At 36.4% G+C, this 26674-nt stretch overlaps 1 protein-coding gene across 1 annotated transcript in view; it reads left to right on the top strand.

Annotated features, from left to right (window-relative positions):
- The first annotated feature begins 3920 nt into the window (after positions 1–3920).
- spata17 (spermatogenesis associated 17) overlaps positions 3921–26674 on the top strand; it is a 37809-nt gene continuing 15055 nt past the window's right edge. The window contains exons 1-9 of the mRNA XM_016279883.1: positions 3921–4103; positions 4274–4363; positions 5744–5825; positions 6803–6853; positions 9449–9552; positions 13351–13474; positions 15909–16094; positions 18737–18885; positions 23201–23336. Of these exons, the coding sequence (XP_016135369.1) occupies positions 4036–4103; positions 4274–4363; positions 5744–5825; positions 6803–6853; positions 9449–9552; positions 13351–13474; positions 15909–16094; positions 18737–18885; positions 23201–23336 (990 nt within the window). The 5' untranslated portion in view covers positions 3921–4035. The remainder of the gene's footprint in view (positions 4104–4273; positions 4364–5743; positions 5826–6802; positions 6854–9448; positions 9553–13350; positions 13475–15908; positions 16095–18736; positions 18886–23200; positions 23337–26674) is intronic.

Genomic DNA, 26674 nt, shown 5'->3' on the forward strand with positions numbered 1-26674 from the left:
TTTTTTTCGGTCGGTTTGATTTTTCTATTTCGTACCGTCCGGGCTCCAAGAACATCAAGCCCGATGCCTTGTCTCGCATTTTTGATCGTTCCGAATGTCCATTTTCTCCCAGTTCCATCGTGCCGGAGAGACTGGTAATCTCTGCGGTTACTTGGGAGATCGAATCTAAGGTTCGGAATGCCTTACAAGGGGTAACACCTCCGTCCGGTTGCCCACCGAGTTGTTTATTCGTGCCAGAGAGGTTGCGGTCCGACATTATCCGCTGGGGTCACTCCTCTAAGATCGCTTGTCATCCAGGAATGAAGCGTACTATTTTTCTGGTTAAACAACTGTTCTGGTGGCAGTCCTTGGCTCGTGACGTCCGTAGTTTTGTTTTGGCCTGTTCAGTTTGCGCTGTTGGTAAGACTTCCAATCAGCCCCCGGCGGGTTTCCTTCAGCCGCTGTCTGTCCCTTCGAGACCCTGGTCCCATATTGCGCTAGATTTTGTTACAGCCCTCCCACCCTCCCACCCTCCCAGGGCAACACGGTGGTTCTTACTGTGGTGGACCGGTTCTCGAAGGCAGCCCATTTTATTCCCCTGCCTAAGATTCCTTCTGCCAGGGAGACAGCGGTCACTGTCTTTGACCATGTTTTTCGCATTCATGGCCTCCCGATGGACGTGGTCTCTGACAGAGGACCCCAGTTTGTTTCCAAATTCTGGAAAGAGTTTTGTCGATTGCTAGGAGCGAGTGTGAGTCTTTCTTCTGGATTCCATCCCCAAAGCAATGGTCAGACAGAGCGGGCCAACCAAGATTTGGAACGGGTGTTACGATGTTTAGTGTCTCAGAATCCGTCCTCCTGGAGCCAGCAGCTCTCATGGGTTGAGTATGCGCATAACTCGTTACCAGTATCGTCCACGGGCCTCTCTCCATTTGAAGGTAGTCTAGGTTACCAGCCACCTATTTTTCAGAACCTGGAAGCCGAAGTCGCGGTCCCCTCCGCTCACGCGTTTGTCCAGAGGTGCCGCCTCACCTGGAGAAGGGCCAGGTCGGCTCTCCTCCGGGTGCAGGCACGCACTAAGGCCCAAGCCGATCGCCACCGGTCTAAGCCTCCCGAATACGTCGTTGGTCAAAAGGTGTGGCTTTCTACTCTGAACATTCCCCTCCGCACCGTTTGTAATAAGCTTGCTCCCAAATTTATTGGCCCATTCATTGTCACTAAGATCCTTAGTCCAGTGGCAGTTCGTCTCAAACTTCCTCCGGTATACAGGAGAATTAATCCGGTGTTTCATGTTTCCAAATTAAAACCTGTTTTTCGTTCACCGCATCATCAGCTGTTAGACCTTTTATTAAGACGTGTGCCTTTCCAACTCATACCCATTCAATTGAATTTGCCACAGGTCAACTTCACTCGAAGTGTAGTAACATCTACAAGTGATATGAATGCCCATGAGCTAAATTTCAACTCTCCCAGATATGACCCAGGTATGAATACTTATGCATTGGAATCCTTTAGGTTTTTATTTAAAAAAAATTGCAAAGATGTTAAAAACCTGCTTTTTGCTTTAGCATTATGGTGTATGGTGTGTAGATTGATAATTTAAAAAGTAATTTAAAACAGTTTAAAATAAGGCAGCAACATAACAAAATGTGGAAAAAATGAAGGGGTATGAATACTTTCGCAAGGCACTGTATTTACTTCAGAGGCAAAATGATATAATATAAGAAGTCTTGTTTTATGAAAAAATTATCAAAATGAAGGTAGTTCATGATTAAAACAAGAACAAATATCTGCCAATGGGCTCAGAAAATGGGCCTCATTCCCAATGCCAGATGTTTGGTCTTCTTATAAGCATATACTCAATTTTGTTCAGTTTCTCAGAAAACAAAATTTCATATGTTAATTTTGCATCTCAAGTAGGCCTAAATGTATCTTATTTTTAGATATTTGTATTGGACAACAAAACAAAACCACAGAGGACGTTTTTGCAGTGCATACAACATTTAATGCCATGACTTTAAGACTTTCTGCTCCAATTTAAGTCCTTTTTAGGCCAAATTAAGACCTTTTTAAGAACAGCAGAAACCCGGGTAGAAATATAATCAGTTAAGCTTTTTGAAACATATAAAATATTCCTTTCTTTTATATTTTGAGTGGACAAAAGGTGAGTTTGCCTTTCCAATGGACACCCAGTCTACAGCACCGAAGACTGTATGGAGAGTAGAGAAACGGACAGCTATGATGAAACAGTGAGTACGCAGGTGATATATCCCTGCACACTAGCAGTGGGGCCGGCAGCACTAAACGCCCTTCTGCATGGGGCAGAGGAGCTTCAACTTCATCAAACCCCTCGCAGGATCAGCCCCCTTCTTAATGGATTACTGCTGTCTCAGTGGAACCACACTGCAAATAATGATAGAACACCTGCAGATTAAACCATCTTACACAATACTCAATTCATTACCTTTTCCCCAGATAAAGGCCAGCTAATAAAAATATGATTTTCTCTTGCACCGGAACAGTCACACCTTTATCCTTTAAGGGAAACAAAGGGAGAGGGGGAAGGTGATATCATCCGAAAGCAATAACGGCCATCATTGCAATAACATGGTTGCAACATTGCGAGGAAAAAGAAAAATATGTGGCGGTATAGAATGAAATTTTCAACAAATCTACAGTACTTGCATGCGGTATTTCATTATTTTACAAAACTGGCATTTTTTTGTTCTGTCTTTTATATAGGAACATTACATTTCAAACATATCATAATAATTAGCTTTTTTTTTTACAAGTGTTATTTATTTGTACCAGTGTGGAATCTTTCATAAGTCAACAGATATGAAAAATCCCGCACTAAAAAAAGAAATATTTTCCACTATTTTGAAGAGCTTCAATACAGACTATTAAAACCTCCCAGAACCTTGATGCCATTGGCACTGACAACCAATTCAAAGTGATAATCAGCAAAGTGTGATCTAGAGAAGTGAAACCAATGTGAAGAATGCAGTGGTGGTCTGATGCAGGGCAAAATTGGGTCACCTGGCTGCATGTAAACATGTGGGCTCTCAACAGCTCTCTCCAGGTGACACCTCATCACCGTGCTGCTAGAATGATGGCTTACACCCGTCTGGCTTGTCAAAACACTGTTTCGCAGGCAATTACCACGGTGGCTAGCCCACCACCGGGTTCGGATGGATGGGCGACACAACCAAAGGGTCACTCCTCTGCCCATATTTCTAGCGCTTTGCTCTGGTGCGGCGGGACAGCAAATTGGCTGGCGTCTGTCAGTGGTTATCTGTATTGCCGGGAACTCGTAGGACGTCTTGTATCTTGCCTTCATCAGATTCAAACAGAATATCTGAAAACAGAGAGAAGTAAATGGATGAAATTCTCAAACGATCTGTTTGAAATCATGTTTCTGTGTTGTTTTTCTCTTGCAGGATGTTATGAAGTGCGTACATTTACTACATGAACCAAGGATTTAAATAATCAAATATATATGGCCTTACTTTGATTTGTAAAGAAAAAGTGTACTAGCATAAAACATTACACAACAGAAATTAAAGAAGTAAACATTAATATACAGTACAATATGTAAAAACATACAAAAGTAAAATCCTAGTAAAAACAACAATAAGGGGCTTCGTTATAATAATAATATTAATAACAACCACATCATTACCTACTGTAATGTCATTCCTTGTATACACATTAAATACATACAGTCTAATAAATTTGAATACGGTTTGCATAAATTAACTGTTTGCAACGGGCTGTCTAACAGGAAATATCATAAAAACACAAATAAGTAAATACATGCAAACCCAAACAATTCATGATATTGAACAATTGTTTGTCATACTTGTAACGACTTATAACGTTATAACTTATAAATTAAACTTAACTGTTGACAAGAATTTTGCTTACCAGCAAACTTTAAAAAGAGCTGTCAACGCGTGACACTTCCTTCCCCGCGCGTGCCTGACAAGCACTCTCTCCACCCCGCGCGCGCACGGACTCTTCCGTTGTCATGGACACCAACAAACTTCCGGAAACATGGCGAGACTTGAGAAACTTTACAAGCAGGTTGATAACATAAAAGAGCAATATTTTATCCGCAACAGGTAATGAAAAACGCAAATTATTCGGTTCGTTACATTTGAAAACAGTGGTGTATTGTTTTGTTATATCAAAACGTTAAAAACTTAAAAAGCAGTTTTTAGAAAAGAATAAATAAGGCCTATATGCTTTATAATGACATTATCAGCCTAAGCTATAACATCGCATGTTACAGGATCGCGGAGGAAAACAGACAGAAAGAGAACGAGGCTGCGGTCAGAATTCAGAGCTGGTTCAGGGGCTGCCAGGTGAGAGCATTCCTCAGGTAAGATCTCATTTTCATCTATCAATATGATCGATTTGTCAAGCTTTAATATGTACAGAAAATGAACTCTTTAAGTTAATGTATGTACTTATTTATTTGTTTGTTTATGCGCTTATTTAGAGGGAACGTAAGTGGTAGTCCTGTTTCAGTTCATTCCCTATGCTACATAAGACATAAATAAATAAATAATAGTTTTCTGCAGTGTTTTAGACACGTTTTACCTATAGTAATCAGGTAATTTAATTTGTATTTATTTATTTTTAAAGCAATTTAAATAAATGCTTTAAAATCTAATTGCAGGTTGCAAGAGAGTGCAATAATCGAGTCTGGAAGTAAAAATCCCATTCATTTTCTCTATAGAGATTTTTAACAACAACTACAATGTTGTTAATTGATATGCTGTTGTTGAAGCTATCAGCCATTTAAATAATCATGTTTAAGAGCGGAATTCTTGGTTAAAAACTACATTACCCATGATTCTGCAAACAACTTGTATATATACAGTTATACTGTATTTATGTGTGTGTGTGTGTGTACAGTATATGATTCATATATAAAGTACAGAACTATACTTACAGCTTGCTGTTTTTTATCAGTCATCTGCATAAAAATGCAACATTAATACAAAAATATATCACTTTTTTTTTGCATAAAATCAAAGTTTGTAATGTTGTGATTCACCTTGTAACCGGTTGGTTTGATTCATGACTTTTAACTCTTTAACAAAACTCTTTTAAAATACCTATGGGAAAAATGAATTATACAAACACTTCCTGCCACTGAAAAAGTGGGTGGGCGCTGTTGCACTCTATAGGTGTGACATTTGTCCATATTGCATAGGGTAGGCAGATGTGTTAATGAGGACAGGCGTATAATTCTATATTCTCAGCATATAGCTGTAAGTGGCTGCTGAAGCCTAAATCTAATGCATTTGGTCTATAAATGCAAGAATTAGCCAGTGCACAGGGTGCTACAGTGTGTAACCTCAACATATTTCTGTGCAGTGAGCAGACAAACTCCCAGACAGTAGGTTAATTTAGATTACTTTAGTTAATTGATCAATGTGTTAAGTGGCTAATTAAGCACAATCTAGGTTTCTTGAGTGCAGCTCCAGGGTTGCCACCGTCCCTATACGCATTGATTTTTTGGAGTTATAAATGGCCTTTTGAAAATTGATGGCCATGTTGAGTTCAGAGTTGCCATAGACATGCATTTAGAGGGTGGTTAATGATGAATGCAAATGGACAGTTGTCCAAGAAAGACCTACCGCAGGCATGCAGAGGTGAAAAAAGGGGACTTTGAGGAAAAAGGTTTAGATTTAATCTGTTTAAAATTACAGAACGATAATTACAGCTTTCTGAGTGTTGTTTTATTTTTCAGTCATCTGCATAAAAATGCAACATTAATACAAAAAATATGGCGTGGATTCACTGCACGGGCACTTTTCAGACAAAGGGTAAAGGTAAGTTGTGGAGACACGTAATATTGATTATATTATGATAACCCTCATTAACATTTAGCAGTTAACAGGCATGCCATGATTGACATACATCTGGCGTAAGTTTGTAATTTGACAATTCGTATGGATTTTTAATGGAATGCTTAAAAATACCTCATATCTCCTCCATGTTTTTAAAAGTATTGACAAATTAGTACACATTTTTCTTCATTCATCTTCATTTCTTCATTTTCTAAAATAATTCCTGAGGGTTTTGTGAGAACAGATTTTATATTAGATTTAATTTGTTCAGGAAAATGTTGTTGTCTCTGTTTTGTTCAATTATGACCTACAGTTTGTTGCCTATTTTATGTCTTTCTAAAATGTTCAGTTACAGTTATTGTTTTAGTTTTTTTTAACATCCAGGAAATCCAGTAAGTATAATATGGAAATTCTGCATTATTTGAGAAGTAACTTTTTTTAAGAGAAAATAAATCATGGACTACCATGAAATCTTATATATAAAAGGCAAGGAAACTGTACATGGTGTCCTTTTGTTTGATTTCTTGTCACCTATAATTGAAAATATGTACATCTTTCCTCTACTATCATGTAGAGAAGCAATATCAAGTATCTTTTGTGTCCGCAGTGAGTGAATCATTTGTGCCTTGTGTCTTGTGAATATTCCTGACTGTGTTTAGTCGGTCAATGCTCAGCAGCATTCCATTGATTATCAAACTCAGCGAAGAGCATTTTACCTTCATACATCTCCATTAGTTACCAGTGTGACTTCCATAGATTTTCCAGCCATGTCTGCATTATATATTAAGAACAGGCACTTCCCTTCGATACAAAGTATGACTTGCCACTCCACCCTCTTATCTGCTGCTGCGTCTCCATGACTTTTATGTATTATGTATAAAGAGGATTTTATTCCTCGCATGTTGGGAAAACATCAGAGGGCCCAGTCACAATGTAATGCTATCTCCCTCTCTTCACAGACAGCATATTTTATCATGAAGATGAATTTCTACAATAAGATGGCTGTCAAGGTAAATATTTCTCTTGCTGTTTAGTGAGTGAAAAGTCAGTGGGTCACACATTTGATTTGGATGAAATCTGTAAACAAATTTTACTGGTTTGTAATAACTGCATTGAAATGTTAAGTGGGGCATAACATAAAAAAATACTTTTTAAATACTTTTTTTTTATGTTTTCATAGCTATTATAAATATATAAAATATATAAATGTGATATATAAAGATATGTACTTGCATTGAATTTGCATTAAAATTATTAAAAAGTGACATTGAAGAACTTTACATTGTTTTCTATAACAATCAATGCTGTTATTTTGACATTGAAATTGAAAACACTCTCTCACACACACACACACACACACACACAAAGCAGCTCAACTGTTTTCGATGGTGTTAGAGATGTTTCTTGCACATCAAATCAGCATATTAGAGTGATTTCTGAAGGAGCATGTGACACTGAAGACTGGCGTAATGATGCTGAAAATGGCTGCCATCACAAAAATGTATTGCATTTAAAAATATATTAAATACAAAACAGTTCTTTTAAATTTATTTTAAATTATTTATTTCACAATATTATTGTTTTTACTGAATTTTTGATCAAATAATTGTAGAATTGGTGAGCATAAGACTTCTTAAAAAAACAAAATATTTTCCTTAAACATACTGACATATTAACAGAAGTCAAATACAAATATGAATGAATTTGCTATCATATTTTCTCATCTGTTATAAGGCCTAGTTGTAAAAAGGTAGCTACATCAATTCAGCATGCTCTATTTCACAGCCTATAAATCCAACAAGTTTATATTTGAGTGATATATTGGCACTTTTATAGAGCTATTGGTATGCATAGAAACTTTAGCTTTACAATTGTTTTTCCCTGAGGTGAAACTTTTAAAGAATTTTATAAGTCTTACAAAATTTCATAGCTTATTGAAGAATGTTGCATTTCTATGGAGGATTGCATATTTCTAGTGTGATCATTGGAAATCACAAGAAATGTGAACTGAGGGAGTGATTTATACGCAAATCTTTTGTGGTAAATCTAGGGCCCACCCTGTATTCTTTGCTCCCACTTCTGTTATGTGAGTCTAATTTGAAACATGAAGCTTGACCTCTTCTCAGGGGTCAGAGAATATAAGACTAAAGGTCCTGTCACCACTTAGACACAAACAGAAGCTGTTCAACAGGACAGACAGCTTTTATAGCCCTTGTAAAAGATAGAGTGCTATGTCCGGGAAGCACCGGTAATGTAAAAATCTGCTGAAGGAAAAAAAGAAAGGGCGACTGTGAAAACAGTCACTGAAGGATCTGTTTCAAGCACAGACTGGGTGTGTTGGATGGGAAGAATGGACTGTCAATTGTTCTTTTTGAGTTTGGAAAGCTTCATGGGAAAGTATGTATGAGGTTTGCTAATGAATGCCAATTTATACAACTGTGGCCTTATGTTTACATACACCTAGCAGAATTTGCAATTATGATCTCCCGCTTATTTTGTTAAAAATTAACAAAATTCTAAACATTTTTGTGGCATCTCAAAGGGGCACAAAATTACTTTCACTGACTTTTTCATTAACTGTTCCCTCCTGGTGGAATGACCTGCCCAACTCAACTCACAAAACAAAATAGCTTTCTATTTTTTCTATTCTATCTGCTTGTTTTTCTTTGTGTGCTTACTATGTGTACTGCGTTAGGCTAACCGAGACTTGTCATTGTACTATATATTGTTGCTCTTTTGTTAGTTTTGACTGTTTTTATTGTCCTCATTTGTAAGCCGCTTTGGATAAAAGCGTCTGCTAAATGAATAAATGTAAATGTAAAAATGACCACGTATCGCAGATTGGATGGATGGATAGAGATGTTGTATTGAATTGATTGCCCTTAATCAAAAAAGTCTGTAGTTTGCATCTAATCAGTTGCGAAACAAGGTCATTGCTCCTCCTCACTTTTGTCCATTAAAGCTGAAAACAACAGACATTGAAGCTTTAGCATTGCGCTTCTTTTTAGCCATTTCCTCGATTCTATAAAGTGTTTATCATGCTCTTTACCGAAAGCCAATGTGTTAGCCTTTTAATAGAAATCAGTGTTTACAAGCGAGGCCCGATTTGTATTAGATCTAATTGAGCAATATGCATCATTGATTTTACTAGTCTAAGAGGTCACAAACAACTCAGAAACCAAGCCTGCAATTACTTTATTTAAAATTATCTATTGACTATTGATCAATGGCAATTCTTGTTTTGTTTAGTTTTTGCCTTATTATTTTTTTTCACCTGCTATTGTTTTAAGTACCTAATTAGCCTGAAGGACATCTGTCCTTTTTGTTTTGGGTCCTCGGTGGTGCTGTCATGGTGGCACTAACTATCACTCTCATTCTTCATGGAGTGACAATGACTGCAAGCTCTAAAGTGACAGGGGCTTCTTTAATTTGCTCTGACTTTGATTTGTCTTTTAGGAATTTAACTTTTAATTACTTTTTACAGTCTCAAATATAACTCAATTTCATACTCTTTATCTGCCATACAGTGAAATAATAAAGGAAATAATAGGTATATAATAATTAGGTATATGTAATCATAATCAAAAATGACATTTCTTTTGCAGATACAGCAGAGATGGCGGGGCTATTATGTGAGGAAGTATGTACACAATTATTATGCACGCAAGAGATATTTGGAGGGACTGACAAGGAAGAATGAACACATCAGGTGAAAAAAAACATTTTTTTATACATATACAGCTCCAAATAAAGTAATATTTGTACATAATATTACATTAGACTAATGTTCACAGATGACCATTAAATTCTTGCAAAGACAAAGGAATGCCATGCCTTTAACAGCATGTTTGAGACATATACATTAGCAGCATGCCATGCATAAATTGCCTCTGGTTACTTGAAAATGAATATCTTTATGAAATTCAAAATTAGCCTCTGATTTGCGTGTGCCCCCACATTTATTAAAAAAAAAAAAAGTTCCTGCTTCAGGGGCTGAAGGAAGATGCCATCTTTTATTTTTGATAAAAATGAAGTCACTTTTTTTAATGTGACCAATACATTTTGTGGGAAAATATCTTAAGGGTCTAGCTAAAATTAAATGTAAATCTGTTAAGTGCTCCTTGGATCACTGACTCCCAACACCCCACCCCCTCCCTCCATCTCCCTGCTCCAGCCTCTCTTTAAGTGGGAATGTTCTCTTTTAATGGGGTTTCTCACCTATGAATCATGTTAACACATTGCATTTCTCTATAAAAACATTGGGCCATCATGTACAGCACTGTGTCTTATACTGTATAATGTAAGCTTTTTTACTCTTTTCTATTTCCTGTTTTGGAAGATGCCAAAATTTTGCGCACGATAGTTGTAAACGTATTTTTCAGTAAGCCATACAGATGCTGAGGTCACATAAAATAGAATGCTGTAATTGTATCTATTAGCATTGTCAATTTAATTCACATTTTTTAACTTAAAATCATGGCAAAAAAGTGTGATTAAATCAATTCATCAGCCTTTAATGTAATTAATTTGATTATTTTGTTGACTGACAGCCCTAATATCTATATATTGTGAAACACTGATTTATATATATTAAAAACATGACGTGGTGCAAGTAAGTAAAATTTAAATTTATATTATTATTTAAATTATACATTTGATTATTTCAGAATTGGTCATTGTCTGATCAATCTGCCTGGTTAGTATTAAACAGTTATTTGTGGGAATAGAAACTCTTGTCCCAGTGAGTTTTTGATATCTGTCCAACTGTGTTTTACAAACAACGTCCCATTGTTTTGTTCGCCTGTCCTTCTCACTCTGTCTGCTAGTGCATTAATTAGTTGCTTATGTAACGCTTGTGAGGTCATGATGAATCAGTCAAAGATGCGAAGTGAAAGATCACTGCGCTGATTCTGACAATCTGTTCCACGTTGGGCTCAGGATCACCCACTGACTGATTAGTCACCCCTCAAAGGTCTCGGTGCCAGGATTTTAATCCGTACAGCTCCGGCGCCTGAATAAATTATTCAAAATTTTCCTAATGTTCCCATTTAGCACAAGCAGACCAGTCCGGCATGCCAATGATAGGAGGCCAGCGACTACCCGTGTCAGGGCGGCCCCTCTCTCATTCTCTCTCCCTGCCAGCAGTGAAGGATCCCCCCTCCTTGTTCAAAATGATCTGTGTCGTTTCATTAGCTCTATCCTGACGACAAGGCCCGCTATGTTCCAGTGTCCATCTTCATTCAGTTGTCCTTCTCTGCATACCTTAATGAAGTCAAGACCCGGGTTCACCACAGCAATTCCACAGCAAGAGTTTGTGCAATGTAACAATTTATCACTTGTCAAGAGGACACTTAAAGTTCCAGCACTTAATAAGGGCTTCCTCTGGGCTTGAGTAATTAGAACTGAGCGGCTTGCATATTTACTAAATGTGGAGTGTCATTGCCACCATGGCCTATTGCCTGCATGAATTATTTCTCTATCTGTAATAAACAGCTGGGTAATTATTACTGCCATAATCAGATAAATTTCTCTCTGTAATGTTTGAGCATGGCAAATCTTTAACTCTTTGGAAGCACAGAGGGAATTTATGGACTCCCATTGCTCAGGCTACTTTTTCTGCTCTCGTGTCCCTTTCAAGGACATCTGTGAAACTCACTCCTTAACTGCAGGCCTTATTAATTTTTTTTTTCTTTATAAACATTTCATAGTATTTAGGGCAGGTCTTTTATCAAAGCAAGACTCCAAAATACACAGGCCGCGGTATGCATATGCTTAATCACACAAATTACTGCATTCATTACAGAGAAGTATACTAAATCCCATTTTATGGGCAAATTGATCTTAATGTTTACCACCTTTAAAGCATTTAAATTCTGCTAATGAATCATATTTTGTTTATTTCAAAATTTCTCTTATAAACAGCTTTTGTTGGTCTTTACAATTTTTTTCAATTAAATTACAGCAAACAGCAATTTGGAAATTTATAGATAATACTGTAATTCCATTATGACAAATGTCAAAGAGCACTCCGGTAATTATTCTTCATATGCAACACTGCCTAATTTATTGATTTTCCTTCAGTGTGCCATTATTTGTGTTATTTTAATTTCACTGTGATACTATTAGTACTATTAGTAGTTTTTCTGAAATATTTTATTTATTTATATTTACTTTTTGTAATTATGTTGTGTGTTTTTGTCATTTTTATTAGTTTTGGCATCTCTTTCCTAATATTTCTAAATATGTTTTATAGTTTTTATAATAGTATTTATTTTTATTTTACTTATTTTAGTTAATCAAGTTGAACTAAATTGCCTTGGCAACTAGCTGCAATTAAATAGGGGAGTATAAAAAAAACTTTATTTCAGTTAACAGTTATTTTATTTCAAGTAGCAAAAATGCTTTTTATGGTTTTAGTTTTAATTAATAATAATCCTGTGTTGTTCATATATCAAACAAAATATTTAAAAAATAATATATATGAACACACACAATGATGTCATATGTATATACATATTTAAGGTATTGTTGATAATGAATATCTTTCTACATATTATTACTATTATTAATAAATATGTGGCATGTTGCAAAAAGCTAACTAACAAGCTAGACTGAAGTCTACTGTAAACGACTTGTATTTTTGACTGAAAACCACATGCCTAGCTATTGATAGGTAAGGGTGATTAGCACCTGGTGGATTCTACAGTAAGTGGATGCAATTCAGTGGGCGCAGGGTGCTTATAGCTGTGTGTTGTTTAAGGACACACAAAGGTCATCTGTGTTAGCTGCTCCCATGTCTCTCTACTGGCCCATCAACACTAATGAGGTTTATGTGTTACCCCAGCCTTCTCTTAGACACAGATCGAGATCCCCTTCCACGGTTACAAATCTATTTGGCTTCTGTCCACTACAGTGCAATTAATAATAAGCGGGAGATATAGGTTAGCAAAGGTCACACAGACAGCGTGATGCCACACGAAAGAAGCCGAGGCTGGTCAGACAGCATTGCAAACATTGCAACCTCAAACCACAACAGAAAACACACTCACAGCCCAGACTACCATGCATACTTGATTTATTTTGCGATTTACTTTTACGGAGAGAGAAAAATGCATCATAGGAAAAGTGAGGTGATTTTTAAAGGTCAGTGCACAGAGCAAAATAACTATGTAACAAAGTATTTTGTGCATTTTATGTTCATTATTTTATTTTATTTTATTTTATGCTTACTCGAGCACAGGCATAAATGTAGTGGTAGAAAATATTAATTGATGTTCAATTAGGTTTATATGTATTATCATTTAAATAACAACGTGTGTCATGTATCAGAATGAAATAATCACAAGAATTCAGATTGTTGTACTATTATTATATCAGCCATGCTGTTCTCTTGAACAGCCGACAAGAGTATTGAACATTGTCTGATGTCTTGGGACTGAGACAAGAGTTTATAGAAGAGTAAGTTGAAAAAACTGTAGGTTTATGTGTACTGTTCTCTGCTTCCCAGGAGAGACCTGGAGGAATTTGCAGAGCTCCAGAGGAGAGAGAGAGAACGGATCACTCTGGAAAAAGAGGAAAAAGAGAAAAACATCCAGGCTCAGAGACTCCACTTCCTCCTGAGCACTAAACAGGTCAGTGGCGAATCAATGAGACACACATGATGTACGTATATCTGGCATACATATATGTGCATTTATTTGAGGTTACTGAAAAGAAACTGTGTAGGTAAGGAGTATGAAGACCTGCATTTATTCTTAATACAGCAGGGCTCCTAACTGCTGCAATCATCTGCTGATATATACAGTATATTCTTTTCAGAAATCCCACTGGCTATAATGTGTCTTGATGATTATGATGAAGTGCTCTGGCCATTGTTGATTCAGCAGCAGTGTGTGGTGAGCAGATATTTCATTTCGTGGCCTCTCCTTCGTGCTTTTATGGTCATCACAACCTCCTGTGGCCACACCGCTCATGCCCATGTTTCTGCTCTGGTCACTGGACGCTTAGTGCCGCGAACAGGGCAAGAGGACATTACTGCCAGCTGCCTGCAGTCTGAAACCAAGAAATAATACACATCAGCTAATGGCTAATGGACAACAGATGCGAGGGACCACATGCTAGTTAAAAGATGCTTTAGAGGGAGATAAGGAGAAAAAGAGGGGTGTGTGGGATAGGGATGCTGGGATTGACTAGTTTACTAGTCACCAGATTTTTTTTCTTTTTCTTCTTCTTTTTTGGTTACTGTGCACCTTGAGACATTTTGTTTTTTATTCCCTTTTTGTGAAATTATTTAGAAAAAAATATATATTTTATAAAATTACAATTATTTTTTTTTTATATAAAAAAAAAAAGAAAATTATTATAAAAACATTTAGAAAAATCTGATTACTGGAAGTATTTCTATGCTGACAAAAGTATTTTGTAAATATAATTAATATAACACCAGGGTATTCAACAAGGGAAAAGGACCGTGGACCACAAGAAAAACATTTATAATGGGGAAAAAAATAATTCTATCTATTTGAAATAAACTAATGATCAGATAAACATTTTATAATTGAATATGTGTTAAAACAATGCTTTAAATGATTATGATTAGTAAGAAATGGTTACTGAGATATTATCATTTAAATTTCGGGGGTTGGTAACATTTTTAAATGTTTAAAAAGTCTCTTATGCTCACCAAGGCTGCATTTAATTTAAACAAAACAGTAATATTGTGAACTAACTGTTTTCTGTTTTACATATATTTTATTTATATAAAATTACATTTTAAAATGTAATTTATTCCTGTCATAGCAAAGCTGAATTTTCAGCAGCCATAGCTCCCGTCTTCACTGTCACGTGATCCTTAAAACATCCTTTTAATATGCTGGTGCTTGGTGCTTAAAAAATATTTATTAATATCATCAATTTTGAATGCAGTTGTTCTGCTTAATATATTTGTGGAAACCGTGATAATTTTGTTTCAGGGTTCTTTAATAAATAGAAAGTTCCAAGGAACAGAATTTATTTTAAATATTTTTTAACCAATTTTAAAAGTCTTAAATGTCACTTTTGATCAATTAAAAAAAATATTACTGACCCCAAACATGCACATTTATTTATGACTGACAATACATCCAAAAGAGGACAGTCATTTAAAGCACAAAACTCAGACTTAAGTGCTTGTCAGTGCAGGAAAGGTTTAACTCTCTTTCGAGTTTTCTCATTCTCTCTTTCCCCCTCCTGCTTTTCTCATTCTCACTCCCTCTGTCTCTACGCTGGGCAACTTATGTTCCCACAGTCTGACCTTGTCTCCGTGAAATGGATGGGTCTCCCATGGTTCATCGTTAACCAGAGAAAATTCCACTGGACAAAAGTGGCTGCGCTGACATAGATGTAGTTCCTCGGTACGAGGGTCAACATCATTGCTCTTTTCCTGTAAGTCCGAGGCAAGTTGGGAGTTTGTGGTGTACCCCCCACCATGTGACACCCAAAGCTACACTATCCAAATGGGTGCAGGAGCCTTACTGAAGAATATTACCTGTAAAAGTTATTAACATATATAGTAATAAAGCTTAAAAAGCTCCCGCTGCTAATTAAGCACATATGAGGAATCGTCTGATTAGAGACTAATTATTCTAGCTGTTATTCCTCAGGCCAAACCAAGAACCACCGAAGTGCTACGGTAAGATCAGACAGCTCATAGTTAGATAGCAGACATGACACATGCCAGAGTGATGGATGTGTGTCCATTCAGGGGAGGTGACAAGTATAATTGTTTTGCTGTGGTCGACCGAATAAAGTGGGTTCCTTTTCCTGAAAGCTAAATGTGTTTTGCTGTAGGCTTTGCATGGATACCTATGATGAGAGGTACAATGGAAGCTGTTACCAGTCCATTGCTAGCAAATGAGTTATTAAAGAGGGCATGAGGATGTGTTTGGAGGTTTGCTCTGCAAGGTTTAAGGGCAGTCATTTAGAGAAACAGACTTTCTCTTCATTATGCCAACAGAAGCATAACATTGTTTTGTTCACCTTGCTTATCCAAACTGGTGGATTGTTGTGTTTGTGTGCTTATCTTAGTGTCCAGGTGTTTTCAATTCACCGTTCAGAGCAGAACCCGATGAGATGGAGCTGAGACTGAGAAAAGTGAAGCCACTTCTAGTGCGATCGGCTCCTAAAGAGAGGAAGACCCCTTATATAACCCCTGATCTCTCTAACCTGATGCAAAACTGGGAGCGACTACCACCCATTCACAAAAAGCCACAGGTGAGACATTGCCCTTAAAGGAATAGTTAATGCAAAAAAATACTAAATAATTAAATTGTCTTCATTTACTGTTCCTGATCTTGTTCCAAAAATTTATATTGCTCTTTCTTTAGTGGAACATGAGAGTACTTTCAAGCTTCAAAAGAGATGAAAAATAGTCAAAAAAGCAATCAATATGGCTTGTGTGCTTTATTTCAAGACTTCTAAAGTCATACAATATAATTGTTGTTATTCGCTGAAAATCTTGACTTCTGTACTGTCCTTGTTGTTTTAATGAGTAGCGATGTCTTATTCATGAACAAATGTTTTTTATGAGTCAGATCTCTTCAATGTAGCAGTTGATCAAGTTTACGAAACTGTTCTGAATGATTTGTTCATGAATCATAACTAACTGATTCTCAATTCTCATGACTTCATAAAACTTGGAATATAGTGCACAAGTTGTATGGACCACTTTTATGATACTTTCATGGCACTTTTTAGTCTTGTTTGAAGCTTAATAGCTCCAGTGCCCTATTATCGTAAGGACATTCTACAAAAACATGCTTAGTCGTATGGATTTAGATCAACATGGGTCAGTAAATAATTAAATTTTTATTTTGGGTGAAATATCGTCTATATTGTTCTGAAATTCAGGCAAAAAGCTGACGTTGAAGTTGTTTTAGGAACATTTATTTGTCTTTTAGCTAACTCGCGCTAAAATTTTCATTTATATTCATAACAAATGTCCCACCACCTCTTACTGGGATGTTTTATCAACTCAAAGCATTTGTTGACGTCCATCTAGACTGTACCAACGAAATGGCCTGACAAATAACAAAAGAGATCTTGAGATAACTATGATTAAAGCCAGGAGTTATTGCCACCCTGAGATCATTTTAAAAAAACTTGCCGTAAAAATTGAATAATATCATTAAACGTGCCTCCCTTCTTGCCTGGATACCACCAAAGCATTTAGACAGCCAGATAACCGGTGATAAGCACGCCTGTCAACCCAAGCCCCTTTATTCCATGGATCCCATTAAGGGACTCTCAGCAAGGGAATACCGCAACATGTAAAGGTGCCCCGATAAAGAATATCTTTAAGTACTTCTAAATCTAGCATGTCATCTTGTCCAGCTGTGAGGGAGATTTGATGATACGTATTTGCCATTTGTGTTATTTACGGTCCATGACTTTTATGGTAACTGGTTCTTATTATTGGTTTCTATTAATGTAAAACATAAGTGAGCAGAAATGAAGCGTGAGTCATATCTTTTTATTAGAGCCTGAGTTCTTCTCCCTGGGCTGGCTTTTCACTCCAGCTGGGCCCAGTTAGTGGGAATTCATAAAAAAAAACTGCCACATCTTTCACACAATGTGCAATAGATGAAGATGCATTATTTATCTACATTTTGCCCTTACAAAGACCCCAGAATAAGCACCCACCCTCTTTCTCTCTCCTCCCCTTGTCTCATGCCATCTCTCTCTATCTCCCAATTATTTGTGGTCTGAGGTGGAGCAACTCTCCCTGTGTGATAAGCATCTGCGAGTGATAGATTGATTATGTGTATTGTTAGGGGAAGTAAGGGGATTGGTCAGTGCCAGGTGCTGATCTGGTCTTGATAGTATCAAGGGCAGAGAATGTTGCGCCAGCATGAATTAAAAGCAGCAATGTCTGAAGGTCACATTTAAACTAAGAGTAACCAAAACAATAAGTTATGCATGTGGAGCCGTGCCACAAGTGTGTTTGCACCAGTTCAAAAGGAAAACTTTCTATTTGGGCTACTGAACACATCTGAAAGCTTGTGTGTCAACATGTTGGGTATTTATGTCCAAAATAACTGAGGCTTGTGGGACAGTACCATGGTATCTGTCTAAAAGGAATGGTATAACATGGTAATGCCATTCATTTTGGACAAGTGCTATGGTATTGTTTGATTACCATATTCATATGGTATTTCCATTTAAATCCAAGGTATAATGTAAAGGTGGTACTTTTTATCTATCTATAATAGTGTTTTGGTGATGTGGTTAAGTCAAGTCAGACTTTATTTATAGAGCATGTGCAAGCCTAAACTTCAGAAATGTAATGTGATGTTAAGCGATTGAGAACATATAGATCAATCAGTTATTAAAAATCTGTTATTAATGTGGAATAATATATGCATTATGTACACCAATTTTTATATTTGATGTTAATTTAATTTCACAAATAACAGCCATAACTGTCCAGATTGAGATTTTTTTTTTTGCAAGTGAGTTTAATGATTGATTCAAATGAAGTGTGTTTGACATTAATAAACAGCACACAGAAATGCCCTCATAAGAGTAAAAATGTCCCTGAAAATAAATTACAGAGGGGAAATTTAAAATATTTAAAATAAAAAAAGACAATTACTGACACGGCTATTCTATATTTGTATGTAGATTTGATAGTGAATTCTAATGCATTTACTTGAAGTCTCTAATGCCTCTGCCTCTTCAGGGCCTTCACTATATGGTCAAGGTATCATTATCAGCACTGGTCAGGTGTGTTAATGTCTTAGATGAAAAGACTGGGGCTTTCGAGGGTCCAGCTGGCCGTCCACAGGGGCCTCATCAATAACGAGGCGGGCGGGTCTGGGCAATAAAACATTTACCTTATCCCCCGTACCTGTCAGGGGCCCTTTCGCCCAGCTCTGGATGTGCAGCAGCAGCGGCATCGGCCCCTGGAGCCAAGCCTGCGCGTGGCCACATCCATCACTGCCCTGGAGGAGGCCAGAGAGGAGCTCAAACAGCAGGAGTGGAGGACTTGCGTCATCGACCAGACGTAAGTTACACACACACAAGCGCTCGCATGTACACATCCCTGCACTAGAGATTGTGTGAAATGCATGTATGTATTGATTTGGAGCTGAATACAATCAATGGAACATATTCTGTAGCAGTACTTAATAATGAAGTGTAAATTCACTGTACAAGATCTCAGTATGATCCAAAAAGTATTTGGACATTTATGGAATGGCATTCGTACATTTTTAAGTGGGACTTAAAGGGAAAAATTCAGTCATCATTTACTCATTTATATCCTGGATGTATTTATTTTTTCTTCTGCAGAACACAAAAGATAAGTGAAAGTTTTTTTTGGTTGTTTTTTTTTTGTTTTTTTTTTTTACAATGAAAGTCAGTGGTGTCCTAAACAACACCGACTTTCATTATATGAATACAAACTGTTGAAACATTCTTCAAAATATCATCTTTTGTGTTCTGCAGAAAAAAGAAATCATACAGGTTTGAAACAACATGAAGGTGAGTAAATAATGACAGAATTTTCATTGTTTCATTAACTATGCCTTTAAGGCAAATTAAAAAATTTATGAATGGCACTGGATAAGTGTAAGTACTTTCTAGAGCCACTGTACATCTTATCTTATCTGTACAGTACATTTACACTGCATTATCAAGAAGGCTTAGTGTTCATTTAAATTTTTTTGGTGAAATTAACTGTCTGAATACATTTTGAGGCCACTATAGATGTTAATATGAATGTAGAAAAGTTTCGAAGTTTAATAGTGTAAATTGTTGAGTGCTTGGTCTCTATATATAGTATATGATCAGTGTTTCTCAACCCTGGTCCTGGGCGCCCCCCAGCACGGCACATTTTGTGTATCTCCCTAATCAAACAAACCTGATTCAACTCATTAGCTCATTAAAAGAAACTCCAGGACCTGAAATGGGTGTCAGATAAGGGAGACATACAAAATGTGCAGTGTTGGGGGGCACTCAGGACCAGGGTTGAGAAACACTGGTCTAGATGCACATTAATCACACAACAAGAGAAGCCCCACACTTTATTTTCTCAAACGTTCGGAGCAGATGGTAAAATCTCAAGTGGGGCTAGTTGCTAAATAAGTTAGCAAACAACAGCAACTCTGGCCAAAAATACAGCTTTTTTGACTATTAATAGCCCTACACTGTGTTTCATTTCATCATTGCAGAGACATTATTAGCTGTCTTCTCTGCTATATAATTATTGCAGTGGATTATCATAATAGCATTTTTTCACAACGTTACTTGAACAGTGGCATCTCTGTTTTAAAACCCTTCCGTTTTATTTTAATTACAAGCTCAATGTGCAGTGTTTTTTAATCATGTTTAATTTGTTTTCTTCTTGCTCCAACTTTAAACAGTAAATTAGTTAACCCCATTAACACAGAATACCCCAAACAGGCTGTAATAGGAGAGGTGGTTACTGTGTAAATCGTATTATACATGTGGTGTCTGCAGGGCATGGCGAAGCATGATTAGAGTCTTTTTGATCCAGGATCCCACTATCGTTTCCTGCTAATTTCCTCCGGAATGTTTCAAAGAGCTACCGAAATGTTGCTACTCTCTTTTTTTTTTTCCACTAACAGCTTAATTTCAGTCCTAGTGATGTCTCTTCAGCCTCCGATGCAGATAATGCTGGAATGGATTACCATTATTTAGAAAAACAAACAACTCCATAGTGAACTAAACTAGTAGGCTTATAGTTGGACAAGGAATAAGTACTTAGGCTGTGAAGTGTTTCTTAATTAAAAACATATTTTCCTTTTTTTTTACATTGAGAACTACAATGCAAAATATTTTGTAAGGTACACTAGTAATATGTTTCATATGGTAAATCCACTAAATAAACTTGTTTTATTAAAGTCAGAAATATTAATTCATATTAGTGAATCAACCAGACTAAATTAGGTTGCACAAACAATTAAAATGAATGATTTATTTAAAATAAATCAGTAAATAAATAAAAGTTTAATAATATCTAAGGAATGATTTATATAAGCATATAAGTTTTTCTTTTATTTATAATTTTATTATTATTATTATTTATTTATTAGTCTTTAATTCTGTTCTTTTTAAAAAACAATGTTACTCAGCAGGCTGGCTTACAAATGTGCAAGGAGAAAACTGAATACTTGCATCTCTACATATTTCTCTTTTTCTCTCCCTCTGCCTCTTCTCTGTTCATTCTCTCTACTTCCTCTAACACTCCCTCTTTTCCTGTTTTGGTGGCCTCCTAGGGTGTTGTCACTGGGCATTGGTCTGCACTGCCAAAAGATCCCCTGCGAGAAGTCAAACTTTCCTTAATGGCTTTCAATGAATAAAAACTACCCTATTAAAATGCAATTCAGTGGCAATGAAAGCAGTAAGTGAAACAGCCGGCAAGCAGCAGAAGCGTTGTGTATTCTGGGACATTGGGGCCACATTAATTTTTGCTCTGTGATGTCCGTCCCATGTGCACATTAGCATGGGTTGCACTGTAATCTGTCTTGTAGGGAGGCTGGTGTCTCTAGTGGATAAGGATGTCTGTGGGAGATTGGGCCATTATTTAAAGGGCCAGCGCAGTGTTTGATGTCACCCCCTTTTTTGCCTTGCGCCATCAAAGCTTTACCAAGCATTATTGCTTATGAGGTACTTACATGACAGGAGAGGCCCTCTAATAAATAATGATATTTTTCAGGATGGAAATGACTAAAGAGAGTGTCAAACAAACTTCAGTTCTGCCAGAAAGTTTCACTTCAGTTGGCCCAGCCTGTATTATTATTTTTTCCTAAACAGATGTTTCAGAAAGTATCAATGCAGAAATATGAAACAGTCTTTGATCTAATGATCCCATCTGTTTTTTGTTTTATTTACTCTGAATATGTGCCAGTTTTGCACCGTATTTGTGCAACTTTTGCTTTTCCAGGCGGAGCGATTATGGTTACATTTTCCATATTTGTCTGTTTTGATTTCATTAAAGAGGACAGGGCTTCACCTGTACTTCTGGTTTCATCATCAAAAAAGGGAACGGACACAACAAGAATTGGGAATATAAAACCTTTCTTTGCAGATTGTGTTCACAGAAAGTGCCAAGGTTGTTGGTTGTTTGTTTGTTTTGTGACAAGCCAAGCCAATGCCCAGTGGACGTTTACCCAGCCTCGCGCAGACACCTCTTGTACCACACTGGATAAATCTTCCTCCAGGCAAAGTGTCTTGGGTACAATTTACAAAATCAACCTCGCTGTAATTAACATCTGGCATTTTTCCTAAGTAACCGCTATTTGCACTGAACGTGTGCCCAGCAAACACGCAGCATGTGCAGAAACAACCACAAGACATCACAACGATTAAGAAACGATTTGGGTTTAGAAATGAGCTGGACTAGAATGAAAAGTGCCTGTGAGGGAGGGATGAGGCGACGTGGTGATGTATAAGTAACATGTGCTGTGTTGTGAAAATAGCAGAACGTTAGCTCTTAGCAGGCACGTTAGCCAAGACCAGAGGCCAGTAATTGGGTCGACACTGAGATTATGCTGCATTAAGGCTAATAGAACTAATGTTGGAAATGTCAATTTTGCTATTCATATATCTGACCATTCAAAATTTGGGGTCCGTAAAAGTTTTTTTTTTTTTTTTGGAAAGAAATTAATACTTTTATCCAGCATAGTCGCATTAAATTTATCAAAACATAAGTAATATTACAAAAGATGGTAACACTTTAGTATAGGGACCAATTATCACTAATAACTTGCTTATTAGCATGCATTTTATTAACATATTGTCTTTTTATTAGTACTTATAAAGTACATATTCTGCATGACCATATTCTACATCCCTAATCCTACCCAATACCTAAACTAACAACTACATTACTATTAATAAGCAGCAAATTAGGAGTTTGTTGAGGCAAAAGTAATAGTTAATGGTTTGTTAGTGAGAATTGGACCTTAAAATAAAATGTATCACAGTTTCCACATAAATATTAAACATCACAACCATTTTCAACAGTGATGATAAAAATACATTTTGCAAATCAGCATATTAGAATGATTTCTGAAGGATCATGTAACACTGAAGACTGATATTAATTCAGCTTTGCCATCACAGGAATAAATTACATTTTAAAATATGTTATTTGAAATTGCAATAATATTTCACAATATTACAGATTTTACTGTATTTTTGCTCAAATAAATGCAGCCTTTGTGAGACTTCTTTCAAATTAAAAATCTTGCTGACCCACACTTCTGAACAGTAGTGTGTGTTTTTTCAATATCCATTGTATATTAGCTTATGAAGTATATCTTAATTACTATTTCTGTTTTCTTTTCACACAGTTTTCTTCCATTTTCAAACACAAGCCGAAATAAGCGGTACGAGGGCATGATGCACACCTCCACCCCCTTTGAGCAGGTGGCATATGGGACAAAGCACTTCCGGGAGGAGCACAAGGAGTACCTCAAGGGGAAAAAGGTACACATTTCGCTAGCATGCACATGTAGAACTGCCAAAACGCATTCTGTGTGCTGGCATGATTTGGGAAGCGGGATATGGGATCTGTGATGGTAGTGAGAGGGGGACCGGTGTTCATTCTAAACCCACGCACCCCCACCAAAACAACCTCCATGTTGAGCGTCGCAAATTTGTCAAATTTGACAGCAATTTAATAAATACCCACAAGTAAATGAGAAGAAAAGGCTCCCCCCCCCTCGAAGTCCTCACATTAGGTAATTGACTGTGTCTCTGCTGAAGGCCGTTCATGGATGAGAGTTCTTTATTGGCTCTTACCAGCAGGCACTACCCTCTGCATCCAGCGCAATTGCCCGGAAATACCTCCTCCGGAATGAAATAAATAAGAGAGCCCCTACTGCTGACACCGCTCATGTATGCTTGGTTGATACTAGATGTGGCAGCTCGGTTCCGCTCTGCGTTTTAATTGTTATCTGTATGGCATAACTTTTTTGACTTTTTAAAAAATTTTTTAGAGGGAATAGAATTCATCAGGTCATTCCCTGAATACATCAGACACTCAAAGTTCTTGGTCTAGCTTCACCATATCAATGCCATTCCGTAATACGTCACAAGTTAAAAGACGTGGTGCGTGCTTCTCTCTGATTCTTTTGGAAAGTAGCCCAGTGTGTCTTGATTCATACTGTGAAGGTCTGAGGCTTGTGCTCACACCGTCTGACAGTAATGAAGACTCAGCATAACGAGCGTGCCTATGATCAACATAATTGATGTGGCAGAGGACACCATATTAAGGATTATCACTGATCCATAGCTAAACAGGAGGCAAACCCTCAGTCTCAGGGGTGATTCTCTACCCAGAAGAGCTTTACCACAGTATTACATACGCTACTGTTCAAACTGTTCCAAAGTTAGGGGTCAACACAATGTTTTTTTATATATTAATAATGCATGGATGCATTCAATTGATCAAAAGCAAAAGGAAAGACATTTATGATGTTACAAAATAATTCTATTCCAAATAAATGCTGTACTTTTGATGCTGTTCTTTCTATTCATCAAAGAATCCTGGTAAAAAAAAAAAAGTATCATGGTTTCCAGAAAATTATTAAACAGTAGAACCCTTTTCAACATTGATAATAATAATAAATGTTTCTTAAGCACCAAATCAGCATATTAGAATGATTTATTTACATATTAAAATGATTTCTTGTGACACTGAATACTGGAGTAAATACTGTCTAGTGAAAATTCGGGAATAAATTACATTTAAAATATATTAAAATAGAACACAGTAATTAAAAATATGTAATATGTCACAATTTTCAAATAATCAAAGAAAATCCACCATAATAATACGAGACTTTGTTTAAATACAAATAAATAAATAAATCAAATCTTACAGACCACAAACTTTTGCATGGTAAATGCATAATAAATATACATTCTTATTGTGAAATATAAAATCATATTGTGAAAGATTACATCAGTTCATATTTTGATACATATATTTACTGTGATTTTTAAAAAATATATATATTTTTTCATATATTTACTGAGATATAAACTCACAATTTCAAGAAATAAAGTCCCCATTACTTTTTTTACACTTGAGGTTTCATATGAACAGGCATGGAGCAGTAACCAACTGCAATATTGTTCATGGTATTCTTGCGTTTGATCTGTTAGCACATGCTAGGCTCATTAACCCTTAGCAAAGCTGCCTCAGTGTCTGTAATTAATGCAGCTAGCTCATGCAACATACGCACAGCATTTCTGCTTTGAATGGATTATTCTTTCCCCTCAACACTATTTGGATGAGTTATCTGGAAGAACTCACTCATTCTCTCCCACCTCATCATCATCCATTCCTCTATCACTGGGGGGTGCAGGGTACGTTTTGCTTGTCTAATTATTTTGTTTGCTTATATATTTATTTACATCCTTCTCTGAAGAGTGCGACTGCAGAGCTGTTTTTGATTAATCAAAATGCATTTGACTTCTAAGAGAGTAATGTACTCCAAAAGATGCCCTCCATTTAACCCGGGTCACACAGAGACCCAGACGCCAGAGGCACTGATGTTCCCGTGAGAATTACACACGTTAAGATGACGGCACTCTCGATGGGTTTGATTCGGATATTAGATTTATGCAAACTGCAGTTAGAATATGCATCTCTGTCTTATATAACAAAATACTGCCTGCCTTTGTGTACCTAATATTTTTTTATTATGAAGCTTTTTAATGTTTTGTATATACATTTTTTTAACATTTTATTGTAGATCTATCTGAGGTAAATAGATCCGTAAAGAATATTAAAAGCTAATAATAAAATCATTTTTTAAAATGTAATAATAGATATGTAAAAAAATAAGTAAAACATTTCTTATTTTCATACATTTTTCTATATGAAAGGACTATGGAAAATGCCTGAAAAAGGTATTTTGTGTTAGGTATGTTAGGTACGTTATGTGAAAAAGAAATTTTTTCACATCCCTAATTTCTCACAGGAAAAGCTTTGTCCCTTGATGACGATCCCGAGCTTTGAAATATAAATTGATTCTAAAGAGGAAATTAGATGGCACTTATTACACTGTCTAACTAGTAACCCAGTGTCATTTGTCTGTGGCTTGATAAATGTTCCACCTATGATGGTTACCAATGAGAAATACGTTGCACGCAAACCTTTTTTTTAATTTTTTTATAAATCTCCTAAGCCCCTCACTTTTTTCCTTTGCATTGACTCACATGAAGATAATGATGGATATGGTAATTTCCAAGTGCATCTCTGATTTAATTATACCCATTCTCTTTTTCCTTTCTTCTCCGTTCACTTGTTCATCCCACCCCTCATAGGACCCACACCTTGAGATGTGTTATTTCCCAGATTAACATGTCTTAACCTGAAAGCAGTGCTTGGTGATTTATCTCAATTGTGGAGATAAAAGGAAGTGATGCAGGAAGGATTGCAGAGGCTTCAGACATGCTCAGATACATAACGAATGAACTTTGCCTCTGATATTTGAATCTGTCTTTTTTTACAGAGCTCTTTTGAGGTCCTATTTTTTTCTTTTAAGATTGAAGTCCATTAGAAACCAAAGTTTTACTGAACAAAGTGATCTGAACTGTTATGGATATAAACGTTAAATCTGCATTGTCTGTCGTTTTTCCACTTCCATTTAAGGCTGTTCCTAAGGCACAAAACTAACTCATATTTATATGTATTTAATCTTAAAATACAAACATATATCCCAAAAATTCTATAAAATTTTTAAAGGCCATGTCCACACATACATGGGTATTTTTATAAACAGAGTTTTTCCTTCTTCCGTTTTAAAAAAAAT

The sequence above is a fragment of the Sinocyclocheilus grahami genome, unplaced genomic scaffold (assembly GCF_001515645.1).
Source record: "Sinocyclocheilus grahami isolate Dianchi unplaced genomic scaffold, SAMN03320097.WGS_v1.1 scaffold134.1, whole genome shotgun sequence".
NCBI lineage: Eukaryota > Metazoa > Chordata > Actinopteri > Cypriniformes > Cyprinidae > Sinocyclocheilus > Sinocyclocheilus grahami.